The sequence below is a fragment of the Uloborus diversus genome, chromosome 4, assembly GCF_026930045.1.
Source record: "Uloborus diversus isolate 005 chromosome 4, Udiv.v.3.1, whole genome shotgun sequence".
NCBI classification, from domain to species: domain Eukaryota; kingdom Metazoa; phylum Arthropoda; class Arachnida; order Araneae; family Uloboridae; genus Uloborus; species Uloborus diversus.
Window position 1 is genome coordinate 28302595 of NC_072734.1, and position 13839 is coordinate 28316433.

Consider the following 13839-nt stretch of genomic DNA (forward strand, 5'->3'; position numbering starts at 1 on the left):
TGAAGGAAAACCTCTGTAACTTGACCACCTCTCTATCTTGACCAACTGTCTATCTTGACCACTAATATACACCAGCTTTGGTTTGGAGTATTGTAAAAAATCCTTTGTAAGTTGACCACTAGGCAAAAGCTATATCAGTTATGCCTCGAAGAAAAAACCAGACATTTTAGAGAAACCTATATATTTATGTTTCCATCGAAAAACATTGGGCTACTGTTAAGTCCCAGAAAATGAGCCTGACTTCAATAAGGAGTTTTTTTGTTGAAAAGTAGATTACCATGGTTACAAATGTACAAGAAAAAATCAAATGAAGAAATTGAGTCACTTTTGACTTGTTATGATTTTTTAGGAATTGTTAATATTAAGTAAGTAGTTTTTCATAAGCAATGAGGCTTTTTTTTTTTTGATCGATTCGCAGAAATTTTAAATTTGTATGATACTTTACACATCATTCTGGTAAATAATCTGGAAAAATATTTAAACATTTTTCTTATTGTTTTAAAGTAATATTAAACAATGAAAGTGAGTTTAAAGCATTCCAATTAATTAAAAAATGAATGCATTGGACGAGAAATGACAAAAAAAAAAGTTTTCATTACTACCCTCTATAAGTTGACCACCTGTCTAAGTTGACCACCAAAGTACTGTACCGCAAGTGGTCAACTTACACAGGTTTCACTGTATCTGCAAAGTGAAAGTTGATGATAAATTTTAAAACAGAGTAAAATATTTTGTTAAGATATATATGCACAAAATCTCTATTTAAAATTTAATTTCAGACACAAAATTTTAATTTAATTCAACACTAAACTTAACACACAAACTCATGCTACAAAGTAGCATCACACAATATGACATATATAAATATACAATATTTATTAAGCATGTCTAATGTAAAAATTCTTGACAGACGAATCATTCCAGCATTTCATCACCTTCTTGCATTTCTTTTAAGCTTATCACTTCTAACTGTCCTTTGCCTTTAGTTTCATTGGTGACAATTTCATCTACCTTTCTGAAATTCCCTGGATCAATAAGAAATACCTAGAAAAAAGTTGCAGAATTAGATAATATTAATAATTTTAAAGATTGTATTCAAATGAGTTCCAAATCTATATAAATAAAACAGAGAATATGTGTGTACATATGTTACCTATACAAATCCACAGTTTATGTCGAATCTTGACCAAATTTGGCAGGGGGGTACTTGGGCATTTGAGAAGGAATGAAAGGGGGAGGGGCGGGCTTTCAAATGCCAAAAAAGAACCGAATCCTTTGAATTTCAATTTTAGGACCCGAAAATAGCATTAAATGGCTTTTTCTACCTGAAATAATTAACCGATTTGCTTAATTCAAGTCCCATTCGAAAGCCCGCGAAAAATACCACTAATGTTGATTTATTTTCTTCGAATTTGAAAGAAAAACTAAGGCTGTAAAATCACCAGGAAAAAATTTAAAAGCATTTTTATGCCTAATGCAACATCTGCATACCAAATCTTAAATTTATCGCTTCCAAACAATCCGAGTTTAAATTAACACGAATAAAATCATTTTTGACCTGTTGTCTTTTTTTTTCTTGACTCTGAACAAATAAAATTCTTAAAAACTTTTTTTTTTGTACTGCCAGCATATATGCTATTCAAGGATTTTTGTTGCTATTATGGAGGGTTGCATTTAATTTATTTGGGAATTTAAGATTTGCCGTTACCAAAATTTAAGAATCATTATTTTGACGGCCAATTTTATTGTATTGTTCTTCCTTTTATTTAAACCTAATTGTTGCACACATGTCACTTGACAAATCTTCGAGGTAGACAGTGCAGAGCCGGGCAACACAGCTAGTAAGAAAATAAAATGCAAAATTCCAACTTGTTAATGAATTCTTTTTAGCTTCTTTTTATTTATGATTCGTTAAGAACATAATTCAGTCAATGACTAGAATTGAACACTGAACAGGAGAAAATTTCGCACCTTTAATTGCTTTGTAAATTTTAGGAAATAAAGTTAAGCTTTTATCACACAAAATTAAAAATTCAAAAATTTACATCTATTTAAAACCAAGCAAATAAAACATCATTTGTTTAATATTAGACACACATACTGTAACACAAATCATGCAATTCAAACTTCACTGCGGAAATTCCAGTTAGCTTTAATTTAATTATTAGTTTCACTATAAATGCTCAAGCACACAGCATAGATTTCTAGTCATTGGTTTTGAGAAATTGATTGGTCTTGAGAAATTCAGTACAAAAATGTACTGAAAATGATATTTTTTTTGGAGTATTAAAATGATTTGTAAGCAATATAATATAAAGTAATGGCGTATTTTACATATTTTAATTATTATAAACATGTTTCATCAGCTTCAGCATTAAAACTATAGTAAGTTCTATCATTATTATTGTTATTTTAAAATGCTAAGAACCTCATTTTTGTACCATACATTAAAACTAAGGAAAAGTTCTAAATAAATAACTATAAATAAACTGAAAAGATAATCTTAGAATTCAGTGTAGATTATAGCACATAGTTAGTTTTCCATTTATTTTCAAATAAAGCTCGTTTTTTTCCTTTCGTTTATTTTGAAGTTAAAGCATTCAAATACAAATCAAACTGCTTAAAAATTTAAATCAAAATTAAGAAAACACCCTTTTCAAAGATATTTCAGAAACCTCAGATATTAATTAACATTTATAGATACAGTAGACCTCGTTTTACGCGGGGGTTAAGTTCCACGGAAATGCCACGTAAATCGAAACTGCATAGAGACTTAATACTAGTATTAAAATAGGGGTTTGGTTCCGTAGATAACAAAATACTTCATTCTAGTGATGGCTAGTTGTATAATAAGTTTAATGTGTACTTATATCGACTTTTATGCACAATATGCATAAAGAAAACAAATTAATTTCGTGTTCTGCTTATAAAGAGGAGCTTTCGTGTTCTGCTTATAAAGAAGGAATTTTATGTATTTCTGCCTTAGCCCTGGCAATAGGGTGGTAACTTACTGAATAAAGAGGAGCTGACTATGATAGTCTTTTGGCAGTCATTAAGAATTTTTCTCTGTAACTCTTTGCAGAGCATTAACGCATCCATAATCACTTACGTCATTTCCATAATAGAATCTTCCTTCGCTAACAAATCAGAAAGATCATTTCTATTGTATAGGAATGGCTCAAAATTTTCAATGTCAAAGTTTTTGGTTGTGTGTCACTGACGTCGGTATCCTCGTTGGTTTTGGCCTCCTTTGTCACTCCTAAAAGCTCTTCTTCCAGTGAGTTCTGAACTGTGTGAGTTAAATAACTTTACTTCTGGAAAGAGCTATGGAACCAATCGCATAAAAGTTCTCCAGTGGCCCCAGCTCGATTATTAGCACGCCAAAATGGAGTTTATTAGTGTAACCTGCAATCGTTAGGAGTTTGGATTTTGAAAGAGGGGAAAATTTTATATGTTTGCATTGCCGCTTCCGCATAAAACCAAAACTCATCCGCATATAATAAAATAAAGGTGTCAAATCTTAAAACGCGTATAATCGAAACCGCGCAAAATAAACCTGCGTAAAACAAGAGTCTACTGTATAACTAAATGTAAAATTGATATTTTTAACAATACATTTTAATTTTATACAAATGCATGTTTTAAGAATTACTGCACCAAAAAGCTCTTACAATATGATAAAAAACAAATTTGAACAAAAAATAGATATGATTTGAATCAAATGAAATATTGATAGCAAGAAGCATAATATGAATACAGAAAAGGGAGAGGAGAGAACAAATGGGTAGTGTTATATGTGATGGAAATAAAGAGATTTAAATGGAAAAAAAATGTTTATTTTATTTATTTATTTTTATTATTATTATTTCATTATTTTTTTTCCATTTTAAATTTTTTTGTTTTTTCTTTCTTCTTCTTTGGACTAATTTTAGTTTCAAAAAAGTTAAATTAGATTTGTAGAATGCATTTATCTACACATATAAAGCTGGTAAATAACCATTTGATTTTACAAAGTGGTAAATAAAATGAAGTATATTTGGTTTGGAAAGCAAATAACTATTCTAAAGTATTTTGTCTCAAGTGGAAAATTTCTAGAATATAACAAAAATGGTATACAATACATAGTATGCAATGACTTACTTTGAAATCTTAAAATAAAAGATTTTAGAAATAAATCTTTGCAAAAATATTAATTACACACTATACATATTATACACTTGTATCATACACTTATTTAATGTATATATCGGTACTGATTTATGTTATGATTTGAATATAAAGGCATGTTTGAGACATTGTTGAATGGCATTCCCACCCACAGCTGGTTTCTTAATTTGTTGTAACAAAAAAAAAAAAAAAAAATATTTACCATCTGTAGATTTCCTTCATCCATGTTTTGTGATTCTATACTAGATGCAAGCTCCTTTAACTTATTTCTATATGCTTTACCGCCTGGGATAGAGACTCTTAATTTCATTTGTGAACGTTCAATTGGCATAACTTCCTGCAATTTCTTTATGACTTCAAGAGACTACAGGGAACAAAAACATATTTTACATGACTATACTGTACAATTCATTACATATTTCATCAGTGCATAAAATAAAACACAGGGTGTCCCAAAAGTCCTTGGCACATTTCAAAACTCATAGAAAAGCCACAAATGGTTGTATGAATATGCGTCTTGTGCCATAATACTTCATAGGTTCAAAAACTTTCAATACATCGAAAAAAATATAAAGAAAAAAGCAATTATAAGCAATTTATATTGACGGCTGGATTGTCACAGTAGAAAAACTAATTTTTACTGCGACAATACAGCAATTGCTTATCATTGCTATTTTTTTTCTTCTTTTTTTACAATGTCACAAAAAAATCTTAAAAACCTATGAAGTATTATGGTACAAGTTGCATATTGATACAATAGTTTGTTCCCTTTTTATGAGTTTTTTTAATGTGTGAAAGTCTTTTCAAAAACCCTGTGTAACTACTATAGCAATGAATGCTTGTTAAAGCAGTAAGCAGCTTTTTTATATTTTTAATACTAAAAAGCTGAAGAAAATGGGAAATTTAACATTGTCTAATTCTTTTTTTCAAGAAACACTGGAATTGGGTATTTGACTGAAAGTAATACAATAATTCACACTTAAATAATATCAATAAAACCTAGTACATGCAATTTATCAGTAATAAATTATTAAACAACAGCAATAAGGTTTACTCTTAAATTTTTGGGAAGGAAACAATTTTAAATTTTTCAAATTAAATGCAATTAAGAATTTTACAAAGAGGTAAAATGTGAGAATGCATGCATTTAGTAGCTTGGCATGTTGCAGGCATGGATGTAGGACCTACATTGATGCAAGTGGGGATCTCCTCCCACAAGAGTATTAATACAGATTCCAGAAAAATGAATTCACTTCTTAAGAATAAAGCAGAAGAATTTTTCTCCCTGTCCAGTTACCTTAAAAACTTAACTCAAAACGGTCAAACATTTTATCCATTTAGGAAAAGCACATTGGTTTAACTGTCAAGGGAAAAAAATGACATTTTAAAGTGGACTGCTGCAGCACAGCTAAAAATTTCTCAGCCATTATTTTGAAAGTTACTAAAGAATCGGTAAAAGATTGAAAACAAAGTGAAGCTAAATGCAAAATGGAACTTAAATAACAGTAAAACTGTGGTGAAGATGGTGAAGTTGATTCTACTTTGAAACAGGTTTACGAATGTCGGGGGAAAGGATGAGCGATCGATGATCATATTTTTTATCATCTAATATTATATGTTTAAAAATTGCATCACTTAATTTTCCCTTTTATGTTTCAGATTTTTACATTTTGCTAATTTAGTAATTTATAATTAAAACTTTGTTTAGTCGAGTCATTGTAATTTTGATTTGCGGTTGCAAACACAAATCCAAAGTTTCAACATTGAAACTTTGAACAGCGGCAACTCTATGATTGGACCACTTTTGCTTTTTTTTTAAAAGCTGAAATCAAGTTTGATGTTTCTACCAATAATATTAAATTATCTAATTAATATATCTGCTATTAAGACATGTTTTGAATGTCTTATGAATACTTCATACAAGCAAAACTGTTATCTTCAAAGAAAAATAGGAAACTTTTCAAACATAACTTTTTACTCACCCCAATGTCAAACTCTAAGATCTACAAATTTACACACAAACAAAATAAGTACAATTCAAAGACATGTTTATTTGAAACAGAAATAAATATGACGTATACATGACATATAATATCCTTTAGTACACATTCTGAGCAAAAAGAGAGTGACTTATCCTTAGTTTAATGCAAAACTACCATTAATTTTAAAAGATAAAAAGGAAATTGCCGGAAAAAAATTCGATATATAGAAACAACCTTATTTAATCCTAAAAATCTCCTAAAACATTAAAGCTAATTTTCGTGTATGAAACCCAATTTCTAATTTATACGAGCATTGAATTAAATAAAAGTTATCATCAAAAAAATAACAGAAATTACATTTTTGCATCTTCATACATCTTCATTCTTCGGCAATTCAACTTGATCGGCAAAATTACGGGATTTTAGTTTTGACAATATAATCGAGAGAAAAGTAAAAAATCAATCTACTTAACTTGAATGATTTTTACTGCAGCTAAAAAGATTAGGAATGATAATCAACAAACAGCCAAAAGGTATAACTTGAAACTGATTTTTCAATGTTACTGGTTACAACTAAAATTTGAAATAAACTTGAATGAATTTAAGAACTCCAGAACGAAACAACGACCTTTCCACACACCCCTCAACCCCAGATTCCTTATGAGTTTCGTAGCAACCTTTAGTGAACATAATTTTCTCCTCTAACCTTCATTTTTCATGAGACAAAGTCTAAAGTGGAAAAAAAAATCTACGAATGTCTCGAAAAAAATTTGATGTATAATGATTTTTTCGTTATATAGAAACACTTTTTCTATGCAATGAACATATAAATTTGCTGGGATTTCGATACACAGAAAATTTTGATATGTGGAAGTTCGATGTATGGAGGTTCGACTGTAATGCTAAATTTAATAAATGCCATTTTGATTTGTCATTGCAAAGAAAAGGAACATTAATGATTTTTCACATTATTTATCAGGACAATTCAAATATAATCAAGAATCCTTTCTAAGTGAAGACATTATAGGGTCATTCCATGCCAAGTGATCCAAAATTTAAGAAATTTTTTCACTCACATTTTTGGATTTCTTTGAAATTTGGCTCATTGATTGCACTCTTCAAGGTAATCAAAAGTTCAATTTTTTAGATTTTTATCTCTTTGATTTTTTTATTTATGAGACTTTTGAAAAAACCCTCTTTTTTTCATGGATGCTTGAACATAAAATGGACAATAACTCAGCACCAAATATAGATAGAAAGATTTGGTAAAAAGGATTTTAAAGTACATTAGATGCTGTTTAATTTGATATGCAACATGACTAATTTTGTAAACATTTTCATTTTTAAAAATTTAAATTTTTCAGAAAACATATGACTTTTTTTTAATAAAATTCCCAAAATACTTTGTGTATTTTATCCTAATTTCTCTTACTGGTGATGGTCAAATGAGTAGTAAGTAAACATGACTATGCTTGAAATGAACTGGCATGAACTTGTACATTGGTAAGCCCCCCCCCCCCCCCCCTCCGGCACCACCACTTTTAATCTTTTTTTTTCCTAGTTTTCAAAATGTAAAAAAATAAAATTAAATTAAACAAAATGAATAGTAAACTCATTTAAATGTGGTTAATGTTCTTTACAACAAGACGAAGTATATCCCCGCTCCCCCTAACCATACCTACGATTAACACTGTACTAGTATTACGCTTTACCTGGGGATTAAATTGAGAATTGTTTTACCCTATATGTTTTCTTTTTTCTCAGACCAAGGGTCTTTTTATACAATAACTTCACAAAAGTATACTTGATTAATTCAATATCTGATAAGTAAAGTTATGATTCATTTCATTACCTACCCCAGCACCAACCTTCAATTTCGGAAGGCGGAAAGAAATAGTTTGCCCTAAGTTCATAGCAAAATAGTGTTTCCCCCATGTTGTTTTAATGTTTTTCCATTCTTATCACACAAAACTACAAATAAATCAAAGTATCAGATCATATGTCTGTCCACACATAACTTTCTACAACCATAGGCAGATTTAGGACTGAATTCCTGGGGGGGGGGGGGGGCAGGATTTTTTTTTTTTAGCAATATTTTTATTGCTCCCGACTCCCATGTTTTTGTCAGTTTCCTGTGCTGCATAAGTCCATGCTTTACTTTTTTGTGTGTCGTTTTCATTAATGTGTGTTTTCATGCTGTCCTTTTTGAATTGACCTTAACAGAGGGAGTTGGTATCAAAAGAGTGAAGCAGGGATCCCTTTTAAGTGGGAAATAGAATGTCTCCAATTTTAGGGGGCCAGGGGCTTCTCCCCCGGAGAAAATTTTGTAAAATGGATATAAAATTCTGCATTATGAAGTCTTATAAAGGTTAACTGGATAGACATAGAAACTGATGACTAGATTATACAGTTGTACAGTATTGTTCAAACTTTGTAAGAAACAGCCATTTTAAGTTTGAAAGAAAAAAATAGATTTATCATTGCAACAAACTTTTTTTAATTATAAGTAGTGCAGAAAATGAAAAGGAATAGAGAAAAGGAATAGAAGTAGTGTAACATTTTTTTTCCTCGCTAAACAGATTAACAATATGCAGTAGTAATTAGAGCCCATTTTGCTTAGGATTTTCAAAGACTTATCAAATTATTTTCAAGGACTCGAGAATAAATAAAATTATTTAATGCACTTCATTTGTACTTTCCAGTCTCTGATATTTTAGTACTTGATTGTAAATTTTTACAGTCCTGTGCTAACTTTGTGAGAAATAGTTATTTTAAATTTAAAAGAAAAAAGAAACCAAACATTTCTCATGACAACAACTTTTCTTCAGTTGCAAGTGGGGCAGAAAACGAATAGAAATAGAAGTAGTGAGTATTTTTTTCCGTGCTAAACAGATAGACAATATGCAGAAGAAGTAAGATAAAAGCAATCAATACAAAATAATTTCCAAAATACTGCATTCGGGATTGAATAAATAGCAAGATATGAAATATGTGAGTCACAAAAATTTATTTGAAATAATATGTTACCAACGTGAGGACCATGATTTTTACATTTTTAATACAGGATGTGGCAAGGAGCTGAATTTGACATATTTTGGCATTCCTCCCCCTCTATCATTTGTTAGAAATTTTGAAATTTAAGGTTTGTAGCCACACGTTTCCAAATATTGAAGGTTTTCAAGCACTTAAAAATGAAATTAGTTTTTTCAAGCAATTTCCATTTTTTAAGGAACGAATCATGAATTTTTTTGGGAGTTAGGGACCCACTTCAAAGCAGGGGCCCTAAACAATAGCTTGTTTATCTTATAGGCAAATTCGGTCCCATTTGTAATTCACTCTTACCTGCAAATTTTTGCTTGATTTTTTTGTAATTTTTACGAAAATTCGTCAGTTTTTACGGTTAAAGGATTTTTACGATTTTACCAATCTTTGTTAGGCTTTTATAGACTTTTATAAAATTTCAGCAAATTTTTCCAAAACTTTTGATGACTCAATTATTTAGATTTCCATAATGACAAGGACTGATTCACTTAGACTTAGATGATTATGACTTACCTTACTTTTTAAACAGTATTTATCAAGTAAGTAAAACTGCACTCTCCCCCTCTAAGTAAAAAGATTCATTTAATCAAAACACTCAGATAACTGAAATTTATTCAGTTTGCGATAGTATTTATTTTCTCTCTCTCTCTTTGAGGGAGAGGGGGGAGAAGGAAAAAAACTTTTTTAGAATTTCTCAAAAGGCCAATTAATCTACAAAGAACATAAATATTATGCACAAATATACTTTAAATGTGGACACAAACCACAATGAGTGGATCGTTCTGTTAGCGCGAATGGGGTGGGGGGAGTTTACCCCCCCCCTTTGCTTTAGGTTCTAATTTGTTAAAATAATCGTCAATTATTATAAGTGTTGCAGCTTAATGTATAGCTCGGTTTAGCCTATATTTTCATTCATATACTTGCCCAAATGGTTTTCAGTCCAAAATAGTGAATTTAGACACATTTTCAGCACCCCAGTGACAGCTGTACTATTTGTATGTTTAATGTTCGTTTTTTTTTCTTCCTTTTCTTTTTCCCCATCAGAAAAGGACATTCGCTTTTCTCTTCATTTTCATTAAACTATTCAAAAAAGAAAAAGTCATGATTTTTTTGTTTTAAGATTTTGGAAGATGTGTTGATACTATATAAAGTCCTCCCAAAACTGGGGGGCATTTCCCCCTATGCCCCTCTATAAATCCACCCATTCCCTTCTGAACTATTCAAAAAAGAAAAAATATTTTTTTTTTAATTTTTGGAAGATGTGTTGTTACTACATAAAGTCCTCCCAAAACTGGGGGGGGGGGGACATTGCCCCCTCTGACCCCCCCATAAATCCGCCCATGTAAAACAGCTGCTTTTACTTTTCTTTATTGCTTGCTTTCTTTTCAATTTCTGTTGTGAAGGAGAGTAATGCAACGATCTATCTATACATATATCAAAAGCAGTTATAGATGAAACAAACTATGCTCCATTTGAGCATAACATTCCATGTTGTTAAGCTTCATTCCAGATTGCCTCCCCACCCCCTCACTCTACCATCCCACTTTCCGGAAAAAAAAAAGCTGCAAATGAGTGGGGTTCTATTCAGTTGATGTTCCTATCAATTTTTCTGAGGGTATACTACCAGCAATCCATTATAAACAATATGTGTACGCGTCATACACATAATATGTCTAAAAAACGTTTTAGAGCATGCAGCGTATCTAGAGTATACCCCTTGTTCTTTTTGTCTGCTAAAGTTTTCCCAACTTTTAGTGTTTGTGTTCCCCCCAGCCCCCCATTTATGAGCCTCAGTCACTTCTGATGCCTGGCAGCATTTGTTTTGATTATTACCCTTACATACCAGCTTTTTTTTTTTAGGGGGGGAGGGGGCTTACCAATTTACAAGTTTATCCCAGCTCATATCAAGCATAGTCATGTTTACTCACTACTCACTAGACCGTCACCAGTAAGAGAGCACCATATTTAACTAAATACTAAATAGAATCTGGAAAATATTATTTCTTAAGTCAAATTTTATTCAAAACTTCATAAAAATATGATCCCAATGAGATCCCAAGTTGAAATTTTGTACAAATGAAGATAAAATACACAAAATTTTTTGGGAATTAAAAAAAAAGAATTCATTGTATGTTTTCTGAGAAATTTAAAATTTAAATTTAAAATTAAATTTTTAAAAATGAAAATTTGTACGAAATTAGTCATGCTACATTTCATATTAAACAGCAACTAATGTACTTTAAAATGCTTTTTACCAAATCTTTCTATCTATATTTGATGCTGAATTACAGTCCATTTTATATTCAAGTATCCATGAAAAAAAAAGAGGGTTTTTCCAAAAATCAAAAAAAAAAAAAAAAAAAAAGAGAGAGAGAGAGAGAGATAAAAATCTAAAAATTTGGACTTTTAATAATTTGGACCCAATAATATGATAAATCTTTTCAGAATTTAAATGAGTAATACACGCTAGATTTCACATGTGATGAAATACAAATTAAAACAAATATTATTAGGTAAGTAAAAAACATTTTTTTTTAAAAATAACATCATGGAAGTATTACAGAAATGTATAAAGACTAATTTTGGGAGTGGTACATGATATAAAATCTTTCCAAAACTTGATAAACAGTTTAAAAAACAAAGATGCAGAATTTCATAATATACTTTTAAAAAAACCCTCTAGAATAAGCTATTTTCTAACTAATATTGTAATTTCTAAAATAAACAAATGGGGCAAGAAGTTTCAACGCACGTCATTTGCTGGACACATGAGACACAAAGAGTTTAAAACTAGGCGCCTTAAGAGAAAAATCACTCTCCCCAATTCAAACTATATGAGTATACATGTATACCTAAGTGTGAACAGAAAAGCATTATATTTCAACTTGTACAGAGCGTTTACATTTACAATGCATAATGTGGTTCAATTAATGAGATTTCGGTTACGTAAATACCAGTGGACTCTCTCTATCTGAACACCCCAATATTCTGAACACATTTTGATGGTCTCAGCAAAACTCAGACTTAAGGCTGACCTCTCTATACTCTGAACATCCTATAATATGAACACCTCAGTATTAAGAACGAAATTTTTAACCCTGTCCAATTATTACCTCTCTATATACTGAACATGTTCACAATTAGTACTCGGGAATTCCTATTCTTTAAATCAGAAAACCTGAAACACCTTTACAATTTTGTCACAATGATTGAAGAGCATTAAGACTATGATGAAGCGAGCAGTGCCGGATTAAGCCAGCGCAGGGCCTGTGGCAAATTTTACCAAGGGTCCCTTATTTCTGCATGGTAATAAACAAGAGTGGACTTCTACATGGAGAAGGAGGATACACTTATTATACATACACGCATATATGAAGAGAAAGAAGTTTAAATGGGTAAAAGTGCGGGAAAGTAGTTTAATTTTTTTTCTCATGGCACGGGGCCCGTAGAATTTTCTACTTCTGCTCTATGGCTAATCCGGCCCTGGAAGAGCGGAAGAAGAAAAATTATTTTCTTGTTGCTGCAGTACATAAAATCATTCAGCTGAGCAATATGAACCTGAAATTTCTGTTAATGAACTGTGTATTTCAATAATCCAACCTTTGTATCAACTAGTATTCATGACCTTTAAAGCAAGATTACCCATAGACTAATAATAAGAGTAGACCGAGCTTTCCCAGACTTGCTGATGAAAAAATTGGTTCATGGATACATCATGTGACTGGTGGAAGACTTGGCGAAAACTTTGGCAGCATGGTTGCTAGATGGCAACATTATCTATAGTTTGGCACTCAACATGTATTTTAAGTAATATGTTTTCATTATAATTTTTTTCCAGGTGCAGAGATTGAACTGTTTTTCTTTTAGTTATGAATTATTTTGACATTAGTAATTAGTTTTTGATCACAGTTTTCAGTAACTTTTATTTCATTTGGAACTGCTACGTCAGCGTTGGCGTGAACGTAATGGAGTAAACGTTTTGCGTTAACGCAAAAATGTACTAATCGGAATCTTAAATTGAAATTGTAGGTAAAAATCTTACCGTTTGCCGATTCTATTTGGGCGTTTGCATCTTTAATTGCTTAGAGAGTTATTGAAATTGACTAAAGAAAATGCACAATACTATCTAAACGAAAAACTCACTATATTTACAAAATATTTACAACTTAGAATAACAAATTTACAAATCGGACTCCATAAATATTCCGCGTTCCATCAATTCTATTTATTTTATTCCTCGCAGGCGTTGATCGTCTGCTACGATCAACGCCCGCTGTTGCTAGGATATCCACTAGTCACATGGTTTGGTTTTGGTTCATGAGCAGCAAAAGTTGCCATAGCTTGGTCTATTTTTATTATTAGTCTATGAGATTACCTACAAGTAATATGCGGCTGAGAGTCACCCAGAAAGCTTCTCACTTAAACAATTGGATGGTGCAATGCTTAAACAATTGAACAAGAACACACATACACATTGCAAAAACAGATTAAAATAACTTTTTTACAGGTATTATACAGATAACTGTATTATATTTTATAGTTGAATGTTACTTTTTTTTTTAATTAAAAAAGAAAGAGATGCAAGAGCGTAAGTTCTACTGAGTTTAATTAGACATTGCATTATCCACCAGTCCAAAATTCAGCACCT

General features: G+C 30.9%; 1 protein-coding gene across 1 annotated transcript in view; it reads right to left on the reverse strand.

Annotated features, from left to right (window-relative positions):
• Nucleotides 1-781: 781 nt before the first annotated feature.
• Nucleotides 782-13839, reverse strand: part of LOC129220413 (ribosome maturation protein SBDS-like) — a 28964-nt gene continuing 15906 nt past the window's right edge. The window contains 2 exon segments of the mRNA XM_054854833.1: nucleotides 782-1044; nucleotides 4370-4531. Coding sequence (XP_054710808.1) covers nucleotides 916-1044; nucleotides 4370-4531 — 291 coding nt within the window. The 3' untranslated portion in view covers nucleotides 782-915.